Genomic DNA, 23,731 nt, shown 5'->3' with positions numbered 1-23,731 from the left:
ACACTTCCAGCCTTGTATCTAATTTATTTTTTTCCTTTGGGGTTCACTTGATGGTAGTGATATGTTCTGAGACATGGGACGTTAGGCAGTTACACTGTTTTGTGATCACAGAATACTTAAAAGTCTGCTGTGTCATTAGGTGTTGCATTTGGTCTCTCATTAACTGAAATGCCATTATATGTGACTGTTTATTACAATGTACCTTTAAGTAGTATACCAATTTATGTAAGAACAAAACTCTTAGAATATATACTACCATTTTCCCCCTCCATGTCACTTGAGTAACTTGCCATATTTTTTCCTGAATATTAAACTGCATAACCTATTGAACTGTGGCTTATAAAAGAAATTTGAAATTATTTCATTGGCTTTATCATTTAGTTAGTTCTTCAGTTGCTCGGAATCTGCATCTAGAATCATCTCCTTCTCAGAAGGGACTCCCTGTGACATGCTGGCATGCAACTGCTTGCTCCTGTTTGCAGCAAGCTCAGCTTTTGAAGGATGCCTTGCTGCACATGTATGCAAGTCTGGCTCGACAGTACCTTTTCTGTTCCTACTTTAAGATAGTCTAGTGGCTGAGATGGCTCAGCTGGTAAAGGCACTTTACCAAGCCTGGCAACTTCGGTTTGAGTGGTGGAACCCACTCGGTGGAGAGTACTAGCTCTCACAAGTTGTCCTGATTCCACAAAAGGGCCCACCTTCTAACCCCCAATAAATAAATGAAATTTATTATTTTATTATTATCTTAAAGACATTCTTCAGTTTTTTGGGGGAGGGGGGGGGCGCAAATCTTTGGCTTATCTTTGTGTGAGCATGTGAAGTGAGGAAGCCGCACCACAATCGTGACCCCTTAAGTATACAGACAGGGACTGGGGACCTGGCAGTCGCCACGAGTCTGTGGGAAGAGCTCAGATCCTGAACATATTCTGAAGTTGGGTTGCCGGATCCTCCTACAAGTGAGAAGAAAAGTCCAGTTGACTCTGGTCACTGGCCCAAATTCAGGGTAGGTGGGTGGGGCAGTAGGCATACAGTCCTTAAGGCTAGAGGGGGAGGGGGGGGACCGCACTTGTTGAATGTCGGCTCTGTGAGTGGAGAACCGCTCAAGGTAGGGTACACATGGAAGGCCGCTACTTTCCTGGGTGAAGCAGGAGCTAACAGAGGAGAGGCTGACTCCAAAAAGCAGAGCGAATTGAGAGAGGGATGAAGTGAGTGGCCGGGGTCTGTGCAACCGAGAGCTGGCTGATGGCTGAAGCTGCGTGATCTGCAAGAGCCAGTGACCTGGACATGTAGGGAAGGGAGCAAGCAGCTCTAGCCGTGAGCCTCTGTATCCTTTAAAATCATTCTACGCTGAGACAGAACTGACACTTTAACATTTCCAATCGGTGCAACCACCACTACCCCGGGGCAGCCTCGCAACTGTGCCTCCTAGGATGACCGGGGCTCGGGGATGGACAACTGACCCGGTCAGGGGGGCTGGCCGACCCCTCCCCACCGGACTTGGCCCAGACTTCCTTCTGAGCTTTCTTAGCAGATGTACAGGGCCTGTACATAAGCCATGAGCCTCCTGGTGGCCAAGGAACTGATGCCCAGACCAAAACCTCTTTCTGCGCCTGTTTCAGATCGCTGCCCCGGAGACACCTCCCCTTTAAGAACTTGCTGCGCCCTCCCGCCTCCTTTTTCTCGCGCGTAGTTCTAGAACTACCCCGCCCCCTGGAAACGCATCTGCGTCACCGCGTTGCTGCGTCCTCGCGCCTGCGCCGTGGGGCCACCCGGGCAAATGACGGAAACTGGCCGGGGCCTCGTCTGGAAGGGGCGAGACCAGGGCGGCCCCGTCGCGCGTCACGATGACTTCCGCTCCTGCGTCGCGGGCCTTCGCGAATTTATGCCCTCCGTGCTCTGGGGCCCGGTGACAGGGAGCTCCCTCCACCGGAAAGGGTGGGCGAAGCGAGCTGCCTCATCCGGCGGTCCGTGTCACATCGGGCAGCGGGACGCTGGTACTAGGTTTCCTGAGGCGGAGGGTCAGGCAGCGAGTGCAGCCCACCGAGGGTCGTGACCGTCTCGGATCGGTCGCCCCTGCAGTTGTCCAGAGGCTATCGCTTGCAGAGAGCGAGTATCGCCAGCTTGCGAAGGCCAGTTTGAGTATAATTTAGTGACATTTCCCCTTCAAGAGCCAGGACCGGCTCGCCCCGCCTCCATAGACGGCCGGAGTTAGTGTCATCTTCAGAACCTTAGCTAATTACCATCGAAGGTCTTGATGGTCTTCAGTGATAATGAGCTAGCTAGCTTCCTTCGCCTGGGAGGCTACAGAGACACGCTAGGGCCTCTGCCATAGTCCCCAATACTTGGAGGTCCCCCATTAAGCTTTGTTGAAAAAAAACAAGACTGTTAGGTACTGGATGTTAACCCTGCATCTCTGCGTCCCTCGTTTCTAGATATGGATCAGAAACTTTCACAGTTGATAGAGGAGCTCACAACTTCAGGAGAATCCCAGCTGAATGCTCAGAAAATGAAGGAACTGAAGAAAATTTGCAAGTATGTATTTAGGTTAAGCGTGTATAATAACTGGCCCACTGAGCACCCACACCATTTGAACCCTTCTGCCCTCTTGTATATCTCTACCACCTCCTGCCTTCTGGAAAGGAGTTACTCGATCACTGAGGCATTAAAGCACTTGCCTGTTGGGAGGTGGAGGCAGGGGGATCATGAGTTCCAGGCCAGGGTAGGCTACATGATGAGACCCTGTGTCAGAAACTAAAGAAGCACTAAAAGAGCCGGGCGGTGGTGGCGCACGCCTTTAATCTCAGCACTCGGGAGGCAGAGCCAGGCAGATCTCTGAGTTCGATGACAGCCTGGGCTACAGAGTGAGTCCTAGGAAAGGAGCAAAGCTACACAGAGAAACCCTGTCTCGAAAGGAAAAAGAAAAAAAGCGCTAAAAGAGTTCTGGGGCTGCCGGCGGCGGCGGCGGCGGCTGCGGCAGCGGCGGCGGCCGCGCACACCTTTAATCCTAGCACTGGGAGGCAGATCCGGGCGGATTTCTGTAAGTTCAAGGCCAGCCTGGTCTATAGAGCAAGATCCAGGAAAGGCGCCAAAGCTCCACCGAGAAACCCTGTCTCAGAAAAAAAAAAAAAAAAAAAAAAAAGAGTCCTGGGGCTGTAATCTCAGTGTACATTGGTCCAGAATGTAGCACAGGTTCCAAGCTTGGTGCCTCTGACCATTTCTGTATGTTATAAAGCAATCATACTATCTCAGTAAAAGTAGAGCATCTTTTTTACTGTTGGAGTCAGGCATTCATGATTGAGTGAGTGCCCCCCCCCACGCTCTAGGGATGAACCCCCAGCCTCAAGCTTGATAAGCAGACTGTGCCACTGAGCTACCCCTACCTCTCTTCTCCCTGTCTTTTTTGTGTTATCTGAGACAGAGTCTTAAGTAACCCAGGTTGGCCTCTTACTGTGTAGCTAAGGCTGGCTGTGAATTTCTGATCTTCCTGCCTCTGCTTAGCAAGTGCTCGGTTGTGTGCAGAGGTATGTGCCATCAGTGTTCTCCCTGTCTTTAAGGTAGTTATTCTCATCCTTATTAGTCCCTCCAAAGAAAGCGCCCTGCCTTACCACTTAAGGCAGTCATATTTAGTGAGGAAGCAAAATTCCTTCATTTGCCTTGGTCACAAAAGGAAAAAAACTTAAGTGATTCTTTATGAAGTGATAAGAGTGTTTACATTCAATAAAACCTCTAGTTCAGACCTGGTTTTGCTGCACACCCCAGAAAAACTCTGAGCTCTGATTTACACAGGGTGTTATAACAGGAAAGAGGAGCCACCCCGAGGACTATGAGGACCTTTCACTCCATTTCCTGTAGAAGAGGCTGGGGCTATGCACCTGGGGCTGTCTTGCTGACACTGAGTTCAGAGGACACCTCTGGAGGGGTTCCAGATTTTTGTGTCTCAGAACAAAGACTTGAATAGAGAAATGTGGATAGTAGCAAGTAAAGGAAGAGAATTTGTTAAGAATAAATACCTTTCCAAGGGAGGAAGCTGGCTAGAGAAGAGAGAAAGTTTAATGTCTCAAATATCCCTGCTATACAAAGAGCTGGGCTCTTGTGTTACCTTATTGTGAGCTCTTCCTGCTCTGTCTGTTGTATTTCTACATTACTAGTCATGCATTCCATGTCTGTGGTAGTTTGAATGAGAATGGCTCATATAGTTGAATGCTTGGTCCCCAGTTGGTGGAATGGTTTGGGAAGGGCTAGGAGGTGTGGCCTTGTTGGAGGAGGGGTGGACTTTGAGGTTTTAAAAGCCCGTTCCATTCCTTGTTAGCTTTCTTTCTGCTTCATGTTGTCTCAAGATGTGAGCTCTCAGCTACTGCTCCAGCACTCTGCCTGCCTGCTGCTGCCATGCTTCCCACCATGATGATCATGGACTCACCCTCTGAAACTGTAAGCCCCAGTAAACTCTTTCTTCTGTAAGTTTCCTTGATTGTGGTGTCTTATCACAGCAATAGAAAAGTAACTAATACAATGCATCATTAGCATCATAAATCCCCCTGGGGTGCATTTTAATTATGTAAGCTTTATACAAGGCCTTTTGGACCTCACTTTCCACCTGAGGTCTATGGTTTTAGGAATCATTTAGGGAAGCAAGGAAGCTGAAGAATGGTAACCTGGTAGCTGTTAGGATGGTAAAGGTGCTTCCTATGTGAGCCTGGCAACCTGAGTTTAATCCTTCCACCCATGTGAAGGTGGGAGGAGAGAACCCACTCCATAGGGTTGTCCTTTTATCTCCACACATGTGCTGTGGAATGCACACCCACACACACATCATGAGTCAAACACACAACAGTGATTTTTTAAGTAAAAGATCATCTAGCTTCTCTAACTACTTCCATGATATCTCAGGATGTGTAAGAGGGACCACAAAACTACTATTTAGTGACTGGGAAGGAGAATTTGGATTCCTCAGTTGAGTCTGAAATTGCTGTGTCTTAAGTGACAATAATTAGAGAAGACAAAGAAATTAAAAATTCAGTGTCTAAACAAGAGTAACATGATAACTGCAGCCAATGGCCTTGACCTCATTGGCTTCCTGTTGCTGTGATAAACACCATGGCCAAAGTAACCTGGAAAGGAATTGTTTATTTCATCTTACATCTTATAGTCCATCAGGACAGGAACTCAAGGCAGGAACCTGGAGGCAGGAAATGAAGCAGAAGCCGTGGAGGAATGCTGCTTACTGGCTTGCTTCCATAGCTAGCTCAGCTTGCTTCTTTATATAACCCAGGACCTCCTGCCCAGGGTGACATCACCCACGAGTCGGGCCTTCCCACATGACTTGCCGTTAGGTCAGTCTACTGGAGGCATTTTCTCAGTTGAGGTTCCCTCTTCCTGGATGCCCGAGCTTGTGTCAAGCTGACAAAAAAAATAACCAACACAGGCCTCCAAAGGGCAGGAGTCAGGAGAACCATGACCATGTGTTTGCCCAGGAGAGCCATCTGGACGCAGCTTTCCCCAGATACTTCAAATACTGTCTTGGACTTGTCTTAACCTGTTGACCCCAAACCAGCATTTCCCTTTGAACATTAGGTGAGCTCACCCCTGGGCTGTTGCTAGCATCTTGAGAGCCATCAAGCCTTGTAGGACAGCTAACCTTACCTTAACTTTTGAGTTTAGGAATGAGATAGGTCCCTTAGGCTTGGAAAAGAAAAAGAAACCACACTGATGGTTATATATTGAGAATCTGAGATGCAAAAGAATAATTTTTTATTATTAAAAAATTAGAAGGAATCCAATGTTGGAATAGAGTAAAAGGAAAATAGTATGAGATTGTAATCATTGAATATATCTTATACCAACAGAACAAAAATAAAAAAGGTAATGAAGGGCTGGAGAGATGTCTTAGCTGGCCAAGTGCTTGCTGAATAAACATGAGGACCTGAGTCTGGTCCCCATAATACATGCAGAAAGCTGGGTGTGGTGGCATACATTGTAATGGCAGAGTGCTGGGACGGCAGAGACCCGAGGATCTCTGGCTCTCGACTGCCATCCAGTCTAGGCTAACATTGAGCTCCAGATCCCAGTGAAAGACGGTGTCTCAAAAGACCAAGTAGTCAACTCCTGAGGAACAACACCTGATGTTGATCTCTGACCTTCACATGTACACACATTCATGCATATACACATATACATGTACAACTCTACATACACATGCACCTGCACACATATGAACATGGACACCCACTTGCATACACCCTCACAAGTACTGAAGAAAACTGACCACAACATAAGGTTACTACCACTGATAGATTTGTAAAAAGGACTTACCTTTATATTTAAGAAGACATCTTGTTTGTTTGAAGAGAATTTTTAAAAAATAGTTTGCCTGTGTAAATGCCATTGTCTTTAAGGCATTATTATTTTTTGTTGTTGTTGTTTCATTTTGTTTTTCGAGCCAGGGTTTCTCTGTAGCTTTGGCGCTTATCCTGGAACTCACTTTGTAGCCCAGACTGGCCTCAAACTCACAGAGATCCGCCTGTCTCTGCCTCCCAAATGCTAGGATTAAAGGTGTGCACCACCACCGCCTGGCAGCATTCTTAATAATTTTAAAAAGATTTATTTTCTTTGTTTTATTTATTTACTTTGAATACTTTGCTCACATGCCTATAGGTGCACCATGTGTGTACTTGTTGGATCCCCTGAAACTGGGGTTACTGATAGTTGTGAGCCATTATGTACGTTCTGGGAATTGAACTCAGGTCCTTTGCAAGAGCAGCAAGTGTTCTTAACCACTGAGTCATCTCTCCAACCCCTCTTTAGGGCATTCTTGAGATTGTGTAGACTCAAAACAGGTTTTATTCTAGATACTAAGTTCTTTCATTAGTTGCTGGACATCAAGAATAACTTGAGTTCTTTTAGTCTGGATGAGGTAGGCCTCTCTCTGTCCCCTCTGAGAAGCTGTGAGAAAGACAGAAGGTGTTTATATCTTTAATGAGTTCCTGTCTGAGCATTGCTGTGGCTGGTGTAGCTTACAAGTACCCTGGGTATGCACAAGTTACAGTCTAGCTGCAGAAGTGATCTATGGATATGGGAAGGTTCATAACTTTTAGATGAGGACCTCAAGTGGTGTGCCTGTTATTGACCATGTTTGGGGCAACCGCAGAGATTGGAGCGGAAAACAGTAGCTCCTTCGGCCTTTGAGCATTCCCATCAACCCTGGTTATGCACAAGCTTGTTTAGTAAGGGATTCTGGATTATTACTTAAGACTGTGTTTAGTTACTTTTCTGTTGCTGTCATAAAAACTGCGGCCAGAAGCAGGGAAAGGGTTTATTTCATCTTAAAACTCTTGGGTCACATTCCATGGAGGGAAATCAGGGCAGGAACCTGAAGGAGAAAGGAGAAAGGAGCTGAAATAGAAGCCATGGAGGATGCTGCTTACTGGCTTCTTCCCTATGGCTTGCTCAGCCTGCTTTCTTATACAGCTGAGGATCACCTGCCCAGGGGTGTCCCCATAGACTTGCCTACAGGCAACCTAATGGAGGAGACGTTGTCTCCACTAAGGTTTTTTCCAGGTAACTTTAGCTTGTGTCAAGTTGACCAAAACAAACAAACAAACCCAATAATCAGGACCTGCAGAGAACAAACCCCATATTGCAAAGAAATACAACATCTCCCAACCACATTAATAATTTCCTGAGTGCCGGGCGGTAGTGATGCACACCTTTAATCCCAGCACTCAGGAGGCAGAGGCAGGTGGATCTCTGTGAGTTTGAGGTCAGCCTGGTCTACAAAGCGAGTTCCAGAGTTCCAGGACAGGCTCCAAAGCTACACAGAGAAACCCTGTCTCAAAAAACTAAAAAAAAAAAAAAAAGAAAAGAAAAAAAAAGAAAGAAAGAAAAGAAAAGAAAAAAAAGTTCCTGAGGCACCTCAGTAGTTTTTATTGTTCAAGAAGATGTGTCACCAGGCTGGCTTTGAGGCTCCAAAAGCCTCCTGCTATCTATCCCCAAGCTCTCTCTCCTCCTGCTTGTGGTTTAAGGTATGAGCTCTCAGCTGATACTCTACCATTTTGGACTCTAATACTCTGAAACTCCAAGCCCAAAATAAACTCTTTCTTTTGGTCATGGTATCTTATCACAGCAACAGAAAAGTAACTAAGACATGAAACAACTTTACTGGTTTTCTTGTAGTTAACACGTTTCTTAACTTTTCATCCCTGCAAGGAGGTTTTCAATCACCAACCTACATCTGTGGGTCCCTGCTGGAGTGTTATGATTATGTTAGTGGGTTCCTAGCCTGGGAGGCTATTGACTCAGGATGGACAGAAGCGAGAGTTTGAGTAAATAATCTATTGGTATACTTCCTCTTCTTCCTAGATCCTCTACTTTTTGTCAGGAGTACAAATAGTGAGGACCAAGTATAGATCCTTCCATCCTTTGGCCAAACCACCAGCCAGCCTGTATTGAGACCAGAAGATGTTACAGTCAAGTATTAGCCTCTTTTTCTTTAGGTTCTCAGGATCAAGTATATTTATCTGCATTTTTGAAATGTATTATTTGTATATGTGTGCGCACATTAATGCACATATACATTCAAATAGGTGCATGCAGGTATCACTGCACACTTGTGGAGGTCAGAGGACAACTTTGTGGAGTTGGTTCTCTCCTTCCACCTTTATGAGGGTTCCAGGGATCTAACTCAGATTACCATACATATCCAGCAAGCACATCCACCTGTCAAGCCATTTTGACAGCCTAGGATCAAACATAATTTCAGTTCTTGAGGATGCACTGTCGCCGGGCCTCCAAGATAACAGAGAGTGTATCTAGAGAGGAGAAATAAGCAGCAGCCTCTGGAGGTAGGAAGATACCTCCCTCTGACTTGTGTGTAGAATCCTCAAGAGACTTGAAGGATTCGGATGTCCCCCAGTCCATCACACTCCCTGGGGGTTCCAGGTGAATTGAGTGAGGCTTACAGAGGGTTAGAAACACTGCTTTATCTGGGCGGTGGTGATGCACACCTTTAATCCCAGCACTCGGGAGGCAGAGCCAGGCTGATCTCTGTGAGTTCAAGGCTAGCCTGGTCTACAGAGCGAGATCCAGGACAGGCACCAAAACTACACAGAGAAACCCTGTCTCGAAAAACCAAAAGAAAAAGAAAAAAGAAACACTGCTTTGTGGTCCCAGCTTTTCTGTTTCTCATTTTCCTCTAGAGTTGAAGCCAGCTAGTGCTGTCTCTTCAGGGATCATATCCTGCATTAACTTTCCTGGGTCTGGAATGAAAGTCTCTGCTACAGGCACATTTCTTTCTACCTTGGTGGAAAAAGGCTTCTTCTGAGAGCCTCTGAAAAGTCCCAAGGAGGGACTGAAGAAATGGCGCAGTGGTTAAGAGCACTTGGCTGTTTTCCAGAGGACGTGGGTTCAATTCCCAGCACCCACATGGCAGCTCACAACTGTCTATAGCTCCAGTTTCAGGGGATCTGACGCAAATGCACATAAAATAAAGTTAAATAAATCATTTAAAAAAAGTTCTAGGCAGCCAGATTAGTCAGAGAAGAGGTTTGATTGAATGGATATGTTGTTTGTTTTTGCTCTATTTTAGGGGCCTGCCACCCAGGTCCCAAATAAATCACACACAGAGACTTATTCTTAATTATCAATGTCTGGCCTTAACTTGGCATTTTTCTTGCCAGTTTTTCTTAAATTAGCCCGTCTACCTTTGGACTCAAGGGCTTTTATCTTTCTCTATTCCTGTATACCTTCTCTTTCCATGTCTGGCTGTGTAGCTGGGTGCTGGCCTCTGGATTCCTCTTTCTTTTCTGGCTACTTCTTTTCTCCTCCCAGATTTCTCCTGTATATTCTTTCTGCCTGCCAGCCCTGCTTATCCTTTCTCCTGCCTCGATATTGACCATTCCGTTCTTTATAGACCATCAGGTGTTCTAGATAGGCACAGTAACACAGCTTCACAGGGTTAAACAAATGCAGCATAAACAAAAGTAGCATACCTTAAAATAATATTCTACTACATGGATGGCTCTGTATTTTTCCAGATTGTCATCCAGGTTAAAAGTGGAAACAGGCAATCTTTCTCTTTGACTTTGGACCTCATAAATAAGGGAGTATAAAATATCTGGGAAGCTAAATCAGTGGCCTTAGAGATGGAGTGTCTACTGTAAATGAGCAAGGAGGACAAGGCAAAAGAGGGTAGAAAATGGGTGGCACAGGGAAGCTATCTAGAGGTCCAGAGTGCTAGTGAGGAGTTCTGAACAGAAGGATAAGACTGGAGAGAGGCAAGCAGGGCTTCTCTGGTGCAGGAAAGCACCAGGACATAGCTGCATACATCAGATCTAGTGACCAGATACGTTCCAGATTGGAGCCTCTGTACCATTATCACTGCCCAGAGCCAACTGGACAGGTGCTTGCATAATTGAGTCTCTGAGTATCCACCCAGCACCCTCTCTCCCCTATGCGTCAGATCAAGTGAAGAGGAGACCAAAGAAAGTGATTGGTCAGGGATGTGTGGGTGTGGTTTAATGGCTCCTTTGAAGTTACTGGTCCTTACCAGAGAGTTGCCACAGAACGTGCTAGTGTGTGACTTTTCTTATTTTTAGCTTTGTATGTTTTGATTCAGGGTTATACTGTGTAGCCTTAGCTGGCTTGGAACTCACTATGTAGACCAGGCTGGCCTCAGACTCATGGAGGTCCACCTGGCTCTGCCTCTGGAGTGCTGAGATTTAAGGTATGCGACACCACCTCCAGCCTCTGATGTGTGACTTTTGCAGCATTCCTTGATTCATGAAGGGCTGACTTCTAACCTCTGCTCATGACCAACCAGATTATCTTCTGGGGGGCATATTCAAGCGGCTGGCATGCTGACGGCTCAGTGGGTAAAGTATTTATTTACCTTACAAGCGTGACAACCTGCATTGGCTCTGGGAATGAGAGAACCAACTCCTGACCTCCACAAGCCCTGGCATGTGTGTACCTGCACTAACACACACATGCACTAGTAGTACATCTTTTTAGGGAAGAAGGGAGGAAGTGAGGAAGAAAGGATGTATATACTTCCAAGGGAAGCTTTCTGTGTATGTTCTGTTATATATAGTTCTATATACAACTTCATATATCACATGACTCATTAACATCTTAACTTTCCACCCAGGGTTGTGTATTTTAGTGTTATCATGAACCTTTGGTTACTCTCAGATATTCTGGAGGACCTCTGTTCCTGTGCCAATGGCACCAGCATGTTTTAGTTGATCTTATCTGGGGATTACGGTCTTCTTTGCCAACTTGTTTTTTCATCTAATCTTGTAAGGCTTTGCACAAGGCCTTCTGAACCTCACCCTCTGCCCCGTTTTCCTGTCTTAACTGTTACGCTGTGAAGGATCTGCATACACTGTGGATGTCAACTGTGAAAGCAGCTGGGGACCATCCAGGGGTAGCTGTGTTTCAACAAAACTCATTAGCATTTGTTTTTTTTAAAAAAATGTTTTATGTGTATGAGTATTTTGCCTGCATGCATATTTGTGCACCATGTTTATTCCTGCTGCCCAGAGAGGCCTTAAGTGTATGTAGAATCTCCTAGAAGTAGGGTTAGGGATGGTTGTGAGCCTTCATGTGAGTGCTAAGACTCAAACCCAGGTCCTCTCAAAGAGCAGCTAGGGGTTTGAACCACTGAGCCATCTCTCCAGCCCCTGACATTTGAAACTTAATGTAATGTTCGTATGTCACAAAGGTATTCTTTTATGTGTTTCAACCATGGTATTTATCTTGGCAGTGCTGGAGGTCCCGCTGAGGACCTCATACATGCTAGTCAGGTGCTTTATCACTGTGCCACATCAACAGCTGCATTAGCCATTGGAAAATGTGGAAGATGTTCTTGGCTCATGGGCAGTACTGAAACAGGATGGGAGCGGGCCACGTTTGGTGCTTAGACCCTGGTCTGTCCTCTCAGCTTTAGAAGGGAAGAATAAAGATGGGATGCTAAGCATAGTCCCTGCCACTTGTAAATGTAGTGTCCCTACACAGAGAGTAGCGCTTCTTTGTCCTTGATGAGTGAGCATTTGGTTAGGCTGGCTTGTGCTCCTAGGTCTTCCGAGGAGCAGCTGAGCCATGCCTACCACCTGCTGAAGACACAGCTGACCCAGGACCATGCTGAGATCCGCCTCTCAGCCTTCCAGATCGTGGATGCGCTCTTCACCAGGTCTCACCAGTTCAGAGTGCTGCTCGTTTCTGACTTCCAGGAATTCCTAGAGCTCACACTGGGCACAGATAATGACAATCCCCTGCCACCCCCACGGGAGGCAGCCCAGAGGCTAAAGCAGGCAGCCATGCAGGCTGTGGAAGGTTGGAATGAGAAGTTCGGGGAGGCCTATAAGAAGCTAGCCTTGGGCTACCACTTCCTAAAGCACACCAAAAAGGTAAGTGGATCTTGGACAGAACAGTCTGGGGTGGGTGAGACTGACTAGCCAATTAGTGAAAGAGCTCTTCTCATTGAGTGTTTGGCAGGGTGCACAGACCTGGGTCGGCAAGGCAGCTGGGTCAGCATGCAGTAGAGTGGAGGATGCTCCCTGAGGGTCAGAAGAGCTCAGGAAGAAAACTGCACCTGACACCTGCCTGAGGGTGGAGCCGATCCTGTAGAATCATACTCCTTGATGCCCTCTGCTTTAGGATGGGCTCACCTTTCTGGGTCATACTCTTCTCTTGCTAATACCCTGCTTAGTTCTTGCCATGGGTTCTCACTCACTGGTGCTGTGCTTAGTGAGGCACCAGGTTCTGTATGTCTCCAGCCCTCCTGTCACCGTGCAGATTCTGTCATGCCCCTGTCAGCAGCACAAGCCTTCCTGCATGGTTGTGGTTCCTGTATGTGTCCCCTACTCTCTGGAGTTCACTCCTGGGTGGTGTGTACCCTCTGGGTCCTGCTGACAACCCCTGGCCTGCAGTTAGAGGAGCATGCTGCCTCCTAACAGTGTTGCACTTGTTACTGGCTGTGGAAGATGCGGCAGGATGAGGCAGTCTTGTTTGAAATGCTGTGGACTAAGAACCGTCAAGATCCTGACCTTGTGTTGATGGCAATGGGCCTCTTTTTACTTGGGGTTTGGGTTTGTTGGAGGCAATCCTAAACTTCCTTTTCAATCCCTCAGGTGGATTTTCGGGATGTTGATGCTAGGACTGTGGCAGAAAGGAAGCGTGAAGAGGAGAAGCGGAAACACCTGGACAGAATCCACAGAGAAAGTGCTGAGCGGGCTCAGAGGGAGATGGAAGGTGAGGTCCTGGGCTTAGCCCTAGAAACTGTCCCTGTAGCCCCTTGTGCTCATCCCCAGTTGTTCTTCGGTCTGGCCTCAGGCCACACAGGCAGGCAGGTGTGCAAGACAGAATGGTTCAGGGTGGGGTGGAGCCTTCACAGGCTGCCTGTAGCTCATGTGTCTCCTGGTGATTTGGTCTTCCTGGAACTACTCGGCTTAAGACTCTCTGAACAGAGAGGTTGGACATAGGCGTGAATCCAGGAAAGGAGTCTACACTTGGTCACTAGCCAGAGGCCTTCTTGCCCATTCTTATGTCCAACATCTGTTCTTGCTAGTTGCCTTCCCCAGGTCCTCATCCTTCCTGGAGCCAGCCCTTGTGAGATGGGGCAGTGCTCTCTGTTCTGGGATGTCGGTTTGTGTCCAGAGCTCCTCCCCACATACACTTGTCCTGGGTATGGGCCTTGAAAGCCCAGGCCTTGGGGAAGGCTGCAGGCAGACAGCTGTGTTGAGGATGGCTTAGCAGGCTCCAGGAGGGGGCACCTGTAAAGTGTGTAGTGGGGATGGCATGTCCTGCCCTGGCAGGAAGGGTGGCCTCTCTGGGACCACCATTCTAAGTGGAAGGTTGGCCCGTGGTGGGGGTCACATAGGCTCCTGTGAGCTGCCACACAAGCATGATCAGAGATGCACTCCAAAGACTGAGCTGTTGTGCTGGATAGTTCATTGAATAGTTGGAAATGTTATGATTTATGTGCCAGGGCTTTGGCTTTCCTCGGAGGCACCATGGCCTTCCCTTTGGTGCCTTGGGGAGCAGTCTTGGCCATCTGTCGCTCTTTGGCTCAAGATGACAGAATAAACAGGTGTTTCAATGTCTGCAGAAATGTCTGATGAAATCCAATCCTGCCTGACAGAAGTGGAGAACTGCTTTAAGCTGCTGGTGCCCTTGGACTTGGGCCCATACCCAGAGGATAAATTCTTTGCTGAGGCATCTGGCATAACAGAGGGCCATCTTCCTTGCACCTTGAGCCCAGACTTGGCAACTTCTTGTGAGTCTGGTCTCCCTGGATCTCAGGATGAAGAGCAGCCATGCTGTAGCAAGGACCTGGTTGCCTCCACATACCATGTAGGATCTGTTGTCGATCTGAAGGCACTAGCCCAAACAGCTGAGGAAGACCCCTCCAGGGATGAAGATGAGCACAGTGGCCCAGAGGAGTTCCTGAGGAGCCATGGGCTGGGATCCCACAAGTACACACTGGATGTGGAACTCCCCTCAGGTAACTGGCTGCTGGAGCTGGGCAGTGCCTCCATGCACTGCCCTGGCCTAGCCAGGTTCATAGCTCCCTCACTGGCACCGGGTTGTCCCATGGTGGAATTTAGACTTGGGAACAACAGTTCCTTGGGTTGGGCTATGAAGGGTAGAGGGACCTCCATCTGGTTAGTCTTTCCTGTGTAACTCTGCTCTGGATTTCTGCCACCATGCCAGACCTCCATCACCATGAACCAGCTTCATGGGATTCTCTGCCATTGCAGTCCATACTAATGAGGTTATGAGCAGGGGTACAGAGTCCCTGGCAGCTGTATGGGCATCCACCTGAAAGCCCACCAGGGGCACCTTCCTGGGAAGAAAATGTGATCAAAGCATGATTTCTTCCTGTGTTTACAATGACAGGGATGTGGTAGAGTTGGGCTTGGCCCTGGCTTTCCAGCCTTGTAGGAACAAAGGTGCTTACTTGTCCATCGGTCTGTCTTTGTTGGGCCAGGTGTCCTCCCAGGTGCCATGTGTTCACCAGTGGGACACTGTTGGAGGGATTGGTGCTCTTCAGGAGCCACAGCTTCAAGTTAGTATCTCTGATGTACTGCACCTTGCCTTGTAAGCACAGAGGTGCTAGTGAGGTCCTTCCTGGGGGTCCTGCCCAGCAGGTGTTGTGAAGGAAGTGAAGAGCCTCTCAAGAACAGGCAGACTGGCAGGGGTCACTGAGACCCTGGGACCAAGAGCTGGAGACGGTCCTGAGCGAAGAGGCAAGAGAAGGTGGCACTGAGCGGTCCAGCCCTCTGGGTGGGAAGCCATGGCTGAGACAGTGGAGCTGTATGAGGGGCAACCTCAACTCAGAGATAGAATGGTTGATATTGTCCCAGATTTTTTCCAAGACAGTGTGTTTTTCTCTCAGGGTTGACCAGTGTCTGGGACCTGTTGGAGTCACATTTCAATGGGCTTAATGGCCTCTGCTACACGGCCAGCCTTGACATCCCTCTGTCTTTTTTTTTTTCTTTTTCTTTTCTTTTTTTTTTTTTTTTTTTTTTTTTTTTTTTTTTTTTGGTTTTTCGAGACAGGGTTTCTCTGTGTAGCTTTGCGCCTTTCTTGGAACTTGCTTTGGAGACCAGGTTGGCCTCGAACTCAAAGAGATCCACCTGCCTCTGCCTCCTGAGTGCTGGGATTAAAGGCGTGCACCACCACGGCCCGGCTCTTGGCATCCCTCTGTGACTTCCTTGCCTTGTTTTAGATGGTCTGAAGGTGCAAGAGAATGAGGACAACCTGGCTGTCCTCCATGCTGCTCGAGACTCACTCAAACTCATTCAGAACAAGTTTCTGCCAACTGTGTGCTCCTGGGTCCAGGTGAGGCTCAGTACCTGGCCTTCAGCGGTGAACGTGGCCTCAAAGACCAGGCAGAGCGAGGATGTGGGAGGCGAGAACACTGACCTGGGTGGGGATGAGCATTCCCTCTTTCCCTAGAATTCTGTCTCTTCCTATAAGGAGGGGGCTAGGCCATGGGCCTTCTGGCCAGACCAGGCTCTCTAGGGACTGTCTGGGACATTTGTGATCATCCTTTGTTTTTACAGCGGTTTACCCGTGCAGGAATCTCCAGTGGGCACTTAAAACAGGCCATTGACCTGAAAATGGAATTGGAACTTGCTCTGAAGAAATATGAGGAACTGAACATCCAGCCTGAGAGAGGGCAGAGGAGCAGGGTAAGTTCATGGGGCTGAGGCTGAGAGGTCCCAGGTTATTTGAGCAGGCAGACATCACCAGCTTCAGAAGATTCTGAGTTTTTCCTTACTATGTTCTCATGGTGGGAGTCCGAGATCAGTCTCTTCCAAGAGAGGACCCACCTGTTCCTCTTGTCTTGTTTTGTGTGAAGTAACTTCATGGGGGCTGCATTCCTGCCATTGGGCTCTGTCCATGTGTGTTATAGCTAAGGATACTTCCAAAGTACTAAAAACTCATGTGTCGAGGGCACCTCCTGAAAGTCCAATGAAGCAGGCTGTGCCCTAGCTTAGTGGTAAGTAGGTGAGGCCTTCTGTGGAGTTGCTAACAAATAGGGAATCTTGTCTCTGGGCAGGTCAGACAGAATAAAACCTACAGAATGCTCTGGTGCAGGCAGGTGAACATGGGACTGTGCCCTTTGGGGTGGAGACCTAAAGGCCACCTGTCTGGTGGACTGTGTGGCCTCAAACTTAGATAGGCCAGGTTGTTTGTGAGGAAAAACAGGGTATTTTTTAGATTGCGGGAAGGCCAACAAAGTACTCTATCTCCCTAGGTGAGGATCTGGTGTTGAGATAGAGCAGGGGTACGTGGGTCCCCTGGATGGGGCTGGAGAGATGAGAGTCCCAGACAGGGCCAGAGAGAGGTGTGGGGCATGTGTTCTGGGTGCCTGGTAGTGGGCAAGGATTCGGTCCTATAGTGACCGAGGATCCACGAGGCCTCCATGCCAGGCCACTGGAGCTGGCTGGAAGACAGAGTATATTGCTATGCCTGGAGGAGGTGATCCCTTAGCGTGGGAATGGAGATCCTGTGCCTGAGGGCTGCATGGACCTGCGGTTCTGTACAAATGACCATAGAGCTGGGAAAGATGGCTGCACTTAGGGGAGTTGGGTCTTGAGATTTTGGTTGAAAGACACAAAACTGTCACAGTCCAGACTTTCTCTGTCACCTGCTTCTTCTCACAGCTTCCAGCTGACAGTCATTATCCTGTTTCTCTCAGCTGGTTTTAATTAAAACTTTTTACATATATTTGTGGGAGTCAGTTCTCTCCTTGTACCATGTAGGTCCAGAGACAAGACCCAAGTCCTTGACAAGTGTCTTTCCCAGCTGAGACATCTCACAGGCTCCTCTCAGCTGGTTCCCAAACAGAGAAAACAGACATCAGAGCTGCCACCTCCCCATGGAGGTCATAAAGCTGGACCCTGAGCCTACTCCCTGAACATAGCCTTAGAGCAGTTGTTCTCAACCTGTGGGTCACGACCCTTTCATAGGGGTCACCTATCAGATATCCTACATATCAGATATTTACATTACGATTCGTAACAGTAGCAAAATTATAGTTATGAAGTAGTAACAAAATAATTTTATGGGAGGGGACACCCCAACTAGAGGGCCACAGCATTAGGAAGGTTGAGAGCCACTTAGTGGACCAGCTCACCTGGCAGTCTGACTTGTAAATTCTGTTTTGGAAGCTAGCTTTGAGGTGGAAACAACGCTGTCTTTTATTGGGGAAAAAGTCACATTTGAAGCCATCCACTGCTCCAGCCTAAAACCAAGAGTAGCCCATGTCTAGCGTTTCGAGACCCTGTTGACCACTCTGTGCAGCTGGTAGGCACGTTGAAAGTGCAGTACAGGAAGTGCTGGAGCCAGATGAGGCCAGAGGGAGGGAGCTCCTGCCTTTGCAGCTGCCGGCTGGTCCCAGCTTTGCAGAGGGTGTGTGTGATGTGGGCCAGCAGAGGGCGACCTTGCTTCTCCTTCAGGCGGCCAACCATTGCGTTTATGGCAACGGTGGAAATACAGTGCTGCAGCTGAGTTTGGCAGTGTTTGGTGCGTGCAGTTAATATCTTAGGAGAGTTGCATTTTGTTATGTCACTTATCTAAGTTAGATTTATGAATTTTGAGCAATGTGTGTCTACAGTGGAGAACATTTCTCTAGCTGTGTGCAAAGTGACTGCTCCAGCCCTCACTGTCGCAGTCAGGAAGAATTTGTTTTATCTCTCCATTCAGTGTCTAAAGTCATCAGTGCATCAGGTTTGGCCAAGACTGAGCCTGTGAAATGGAAGGCCACCTCACTGCTGCGTCAGTCCCTCCCTGAAGATCTCAGCCAAGCCACTTCCTACATTATGTGGACAGTTAGTCACCTTGTAGATGGGCCTTGGCAGTGCAGGGACATCCTTGGTGTTCCAGGGAGTGGCCACAGAGCTTTGAATGCTCTTGGGTAGCACAGAAGGGTTTTGCAAGGCCTAGGTATTACCAGCTTGTACTACCTTACTGGGACCAACAGCAGTGCTGGGCTGGCAGGACTCTAAGCCTTGAGGGTCTTAGCAGCCTGGCTGATCTCCTTGACCTAAAGCATTGTCCGAGAGACAAAGCTGGGTGTTGTTGGGCGTGGTTGCCTTAGCCTTGTCTCTTAGCTCCGTGTTTCCTGACTGCTGAGTGGCTGGCTGCTAGAGGAGACCTGGATAGTGGTCTTCTGGCCTGCAGGCCACTCGTGATACCTTTGTGGGTGGCGAGGACATGCAGCCTTCCAGGTCAGGACTCTGCATTTAGTCCAGCCAGCCCTGGGTGTGCAACTTCCATCCCCAGAGCCCAGCTAAGAAGCTCCGTTTTTCCTAAGTGGCTTGTACCCATGGCTCTGTTACCTGTATGGTAATGGCCATGCACTCAAGGCAACCGAGTGGAAGCCAGCCTGGTGGTACAAGCCTGTGATCCCAATTACTTGAAAGGCTGAGGCAGGAAGATCATTACTTCAAAACCAGCCTGGGCTGCATAGTGATTTCTAGGGCTGCCTAGGCAACTTCAAAATAGAAAGAAGGCCCGGGGATTTAGCTGAGTGGTGGAGTGCTGCCTAGCATGTTTGAGGCACCAGGTGCAGTCCCTAGTACTCCACCAAAAAGACTGAGTGGCTTGCCCTGACTCCTGCTAGCTGTCCTCACCAGCTCCAGCCCAGCTTCCTGCTGTGGATCTGCCTTCAGGGTAAAGGGGTATTGGGCCCAGAGTAGATGGTCAGGGCATGCCTGTGTCAGCACTTTGGCTCCCAGGGCCGAGGGCAGTTTCACTGGCCATTTCCTAACTCCCACAGGACACAGACATGGGAGTCTGAGACCCAGCACTTAGACACTGTGGGCACAGGCTTCCTGTGGTACATGGTGGGCAGTCTCGGGTTGATGTGATGCCCAGAGCCTGTACTGGTTCCTCTCTGCCTTGTTGTACACAGTGGCTACTAGCCTGATCTTTCCCAGGTGAGTACATGTGTGTCTCAGCAGGTAGATGGTAGCCCTCACGGCCGAAGCCCAGCTGCTTGCTTCCACTTGTGCCTATAGGAGCTGCTCTGAAGACAGGCCCTTCAGGGTGTTCTGGGGGTCCTCTGTCTGGCTTCTCTGGTCACACAGGTCAGCACACTAACCCAGGCCATCTGTGGGTATGTAGGGCTGCCTGGGCCCAGTGAGGTGGTAGCCCTTGGACTGATAATGCCCTACCTTCAGTGAGAAGGCAGAGATTGCTGGGCTCTGCTGTCAGTTGAATGGACACTTCCTAGACCTGTCTCTACAAACTGATTTTAACGAAAGGCACTGCTCTGAAGTCCTTGGAGATTTTGCTTGCCGCAGCTGGAGAGCGAGCGAGGCGCTGCTTGTAGATGAAGTGATTGGCGGCTCCCGGACTGTGAGTGGCAGCGCCCAGGCTCAGGTGAGCACTGCTTCCCAGAATAGATACAGCGACTGCCTATCTACACATCGCCCGCCCTTCCTGCAGCTGGTGGGCAGCTCCTTGCAAGGCTGCTGCACCACAGTGTCTTGTGGGGGAGGGGCATGGAGAGGGCTAATGAATGTCTATGTTAATTAGAGCCGTTTTAATTAGAAATCATGATGAGGTGTTCACTAATTTCCAAATAAAATTTACGGAGGGTTTAAATCATTTCCTAGTGTTTCCCCATTTAGCACGGGATTGGCATCGTTAACTCCTCGTGTAGAACAGGCTGAGCAGGGAACACTAATTCAATAATGCATGATTTAAACATTTAAGAACTTCTAACAAATGTGTCAGATTGGAACAAATACAATGCTCCAGTCATAAACAGCAGCCAGACTTTGGACGGGTCCAGGCTGTCTTTGGAAGGTTGGCTTGATGCAGGCTGTGCTGGTTATCGCTTTTTCCCTCAGGCATCTGTGTAGTCCAGCCCCAGTGCCCATTTGAATGTTGCCATTGGTTTCTGCACAGTATTGCTTTCCTTCTGACATAGATGGTCTGTCTTCAAAAATACTTAAACCAGTTTAAACATGTCTAAGGGCTTGCTTTACAGAGTGTGCACACCAGCTCAGTTTGGAGGCAGGCTGGGGATAAATCTTGACCCGATCAATGTGGAGGGCCATTTGGTAGAGTTAGTTTCTACCTGCTCTGTTACAGAAGAGCTGTAATAATCCATGGCGGCCTCATTATTTAAACTGATAAAAATCCTTTGAAAACTTTTAAATTGCCTGCCTTTTCATTATGTAGCTCTGATCATGGTTAGTTTGTATTATGTAATTAAGAAAACACAAATTCCCACCAGCTGGTGGTCAGAGCGGTGATTGCAGACATCAGTATGTCTGACTTGTCAGCAGCTGTTCTGTCCGTCCTGACTGCTGGTCTACCTGTTCCTGTGGTTATAAATGTGTCTTTGTGCACAGCAGTCTTGTGGGCCGTGCGGCAACCACCTTGATGGAACCACGGGCTCATCTTCGCCCTCTCACAGCAATGGAAATCAATCTGTTTGGTTCATGCTGTGCAGCTTTGCTCGCTTTCTGTGTTGGGTGCTGGCCAGCCCGCCTTCCAGATCAGCCTCATTACCAGGCCCATGGGTGCGATATTGGGAGCTCACCCAGGCCCGGCTCCTCTCCTGCTGAGTGTTAAGAAAGCTCCCTGGGCTGTGCAGGATTTGCTTTTGTAGGTGAAAAGGACAGAGGCAGAAAACCCAGGGAATGAAATGTTGAACCGTCAGGCACACCCGGGGAAAGCAGGGAAACTAAATCAGCCTTGCGGGACCTTGTGCAGCAGCAGGGCCCGTAAACAGCCTTCTCAATGCTGTGCTCCCTCCATCACACTGAAGGCCAAGCACACACTCAACAGCAGAGAGTGGGGAGGGGTTTGAGCACAAGTTCTTCTGAGGTCAGCTCACGAGGATGGAAGAAAACAGCTCAGCAGCCTCCCCACCAGCCTATACCCTCCCTCGACCCGCTGCATAGATCTGGTCTTGGTTTTCCCTGGCGCCAGTGTCCAGCCCAATCATTTGTCTTCCCAGAATGAGCTAGCTCTCAACACCTCATATGTTATCTCTTTAGCTCCAGGAGTACTCCCTCGGATTATTTCCTCCATTTTACAGAGGAGAAAGCAGTACAGAGAAACTTGTATGAGTCTTGGCCCCTCCTAAAGTCCCAGATGCAGAGTGGAAAGGCTGCCTGATGAATGTGGTACCAGCACCTTTGGGACAGCCACACAGCATAGCATGGCCTCATGTGCCCAGAGGCTGGCCACGTGCTTTCACCTGAGATGGCAGCCAAGGCACAGGGAGGGCCCTGTTCCAGTCCTGGCAAGTGTTAGTTGTGAGGACGCACTTCTCCCCTGCGTGGTTGGCTTTCTCTGCACACTCCTGGGAAGAATGATTAGTGATTTCACACTTCATTGGATGTTAATGTGTGGAGTTCACATAACCTCATTCATGATAACTCTCCCTGCCTCTGCACCTCTCACATAACCTTGTCATTGGGAGCATATATATATGGGTTCCCAGAGCAAGCTGGTTTGAGTATACCCATTAGGAACACTATAAACCCAGAGTACCTGGCCTCTGTCCATCTAGGCTACCAGGCCTCAGTTTAGTTGACAGCATGTGACTCCCTTACCCATCTGGCTAACTGCTTGTTTGGATCCAGCAGAGATTTCTAGTCTTAGCCTTTCTCTGGAAATGGACTTCTAGGCACATGTGACCAAGGCTTCTTGCCTCATACTTTGTAGCAGGATAGACTCAGCTCTTGAGTGCCAGTGCTGGGAAGCTCCCTGGCACTGGGGCTATTGCTCATACTGGATTCTCGAGGGCAGGTTTCTGTGGACTGTTCCTCAGTGATTCGGATCAGGGGAGAGAGGAGGAGGAATGCCCGTCCCTGTGTGTCCTGCAATGCTACTGTGAGATCTCTTTTGTGAACGTGGCCTTTATAGAAACGGTCATTCCAGAAAACAAAGTTTTGCTCCAGCATAATATTTGGACCTGAGCATATGCTCAGGTGCCCTGCCTGCACCTGGGCAGGTTTGACTCAGTGGCCACCAGGTGCCTGTTCTGTGTTATCACGTGGTCAGCACCACTACGCCCTCTGTCCTCTGAAGGTGCGTCCCTGGCAGCTGAGATGCACATGAGATATTGGCCTGGCCGGGCAATTTGCACGGCCTTCCAGGGAGGGCATTAGCATATAAATAGCAGATGCAATGACGGCCATCACAGCTGAGCACGTTTAATTTTTAGTTTATAAGATAGAATGGGTTTTTAAATGCATAGCCATCAAGCCGCTGAAAGACAAATGCAGTTTGGAACTCACTTGTCTGACGAGGCCTTACACCTTTTTTTTTTAAAAGGGAAATAGACACACATAAAACTGAACAAAAGTGATTTCTTGGGTGAAAAGTAATTGAGATTGCGCACCAAGTTAATTAGATCGTACAAAATTTATTTAATGGTCCCAGCTGTATCTCTAGGCTGTGGGCTTGGTGGCCATGGCTTTCTGGATGTTGAGATGCTCTTCCCATTCCTTCGCAAATAATTAGCACTCACCACCCCACTTCTGTAAACTGATTGCATTGTATATTTTAGCCGTTTTATTGCTTGTTTAATTATGATCATGACGACTCATTTTTCTAAATCCTTTTAACTGTGGGTGAGAATCAATTTGTATAAAACCAGCAGTACCCCTACCACGACAATAGTAGTGGGTAAAAGCTTGTGTCTGTCTTGCGGGTGGATGAGTTGGCCCTCTGTAGGGTTCTGTAGCTCCCACCAGGGGGCCAGCTTGGGAGAAGTCACCTGATTGGCTAGAAGGGTTTCTGCCACCCGCCCTAAGCCTCAAAGGCATCCAAGGACTTCACTTGTCAGAAAAAGTATGAGTGAGATGCCCAGCTGGTGTGTGGCTCCCATGTGCAGATCTCATTAAGGGTTAGTCATCATCCCCCACCCCCACCCCAACCCCCTGGTTTCACGAAGTTTGTTTTGTGTTGTTTTGTCACAGGAGAAAACTTGGCCCTCATGGAATAAAAGTAAATTGTTCTTAAGAACATTTCAAAAGTCTGGCCTCATTATGAAGATATTGCCAGCCCTGATGCCTTTTTACCAGGACCCCTGGCATCTAGCTACTTTTAGTGGACTCCTCTGGATGCTGGCTTCTGCCTGACCTCCCCTGTGACCTTAAAGGCAGGTTACCACCACAGTGGTCATGACCTCTTGATTATTTAGATTCTGAAATAGTGAGTGGAGGCTAGCCAACTGAGGTTCAAGACCATCCCATGA

The 23,731-nt window shown here is 48.4% G+C and overlaps 1 protein-coding gene across 7 annotated transcripts in view; it reads left to right on the top strand.

Moving 5' to 3' along the window:
• Positions 1–1,748: 1,748 nt before the first annotated feature.
• Uvssa (UV stimulated scaffold protein A) overlaps positions 1,749–23,731 on the top strand; it is a 39,249-nt gene continuing 17,266 nt past the window's right edge. Inside the window, exons 1-8 of one of the 7 annotated variants that reach the window (XM_076545740.1) lie at positions 1,756–1,964; positions 2,433–2,532; positions 4,338–4,454; positions 12,071–12,401; positions 13,125–13,245; positions 14,102–14,497; positions 15,725–15,837; positions 16,062–16,190. In XM_076545740.1, the coding sequence (XP_076401855.1) occupies positions 1,778–1,964; positions 2,433–2,532; positions 4,338–4,454; positions 12,071–12,401; positions 13,125–13,245; positions 14,102–14,497; positions 15,725–15,837; positions 16,062–16,190 (1,494 nt within the window). In that variant the 5' untranslated portion in view covers positions 1,756–1,777. Of the gene's footprint in view, positions 2,130–2,432; positions 2,533–4,309; positions 4,455–12,070; positions 12,402–13,124; positions 13,246–14,101; positions 14,498–15,724; positions 15,838–16,061; positions 16,191–23,731 lie in introns of those variants that run through there. The other 6 variants (XM_076545742.1, XM_076545741.1, XM_076545744.1 and 3 more) reach the window with 6 other exon arrangements.

The sequence above is a fragment of the Peromyscus maniculatus genome, chromosome 10, assembly GCF_049852395.1.
Source record: "Peromyscus maniculatus bairdii isolate BWxNUB_F1_BW_parent chromosome 10, HU_Pman_BW_mat_3.1, whole genome shotgun sequence".
NCBI lineage: Eukaryota > Metazoa > Chordata > Mammalia > Rodentia > Cricetidae > Peromyscus > Peromyscus maniculatus.
Note: the sequence above shows the minus strand (reverse complement) of the source record. Positions and strands in the feature narration are given on the sequence as shown.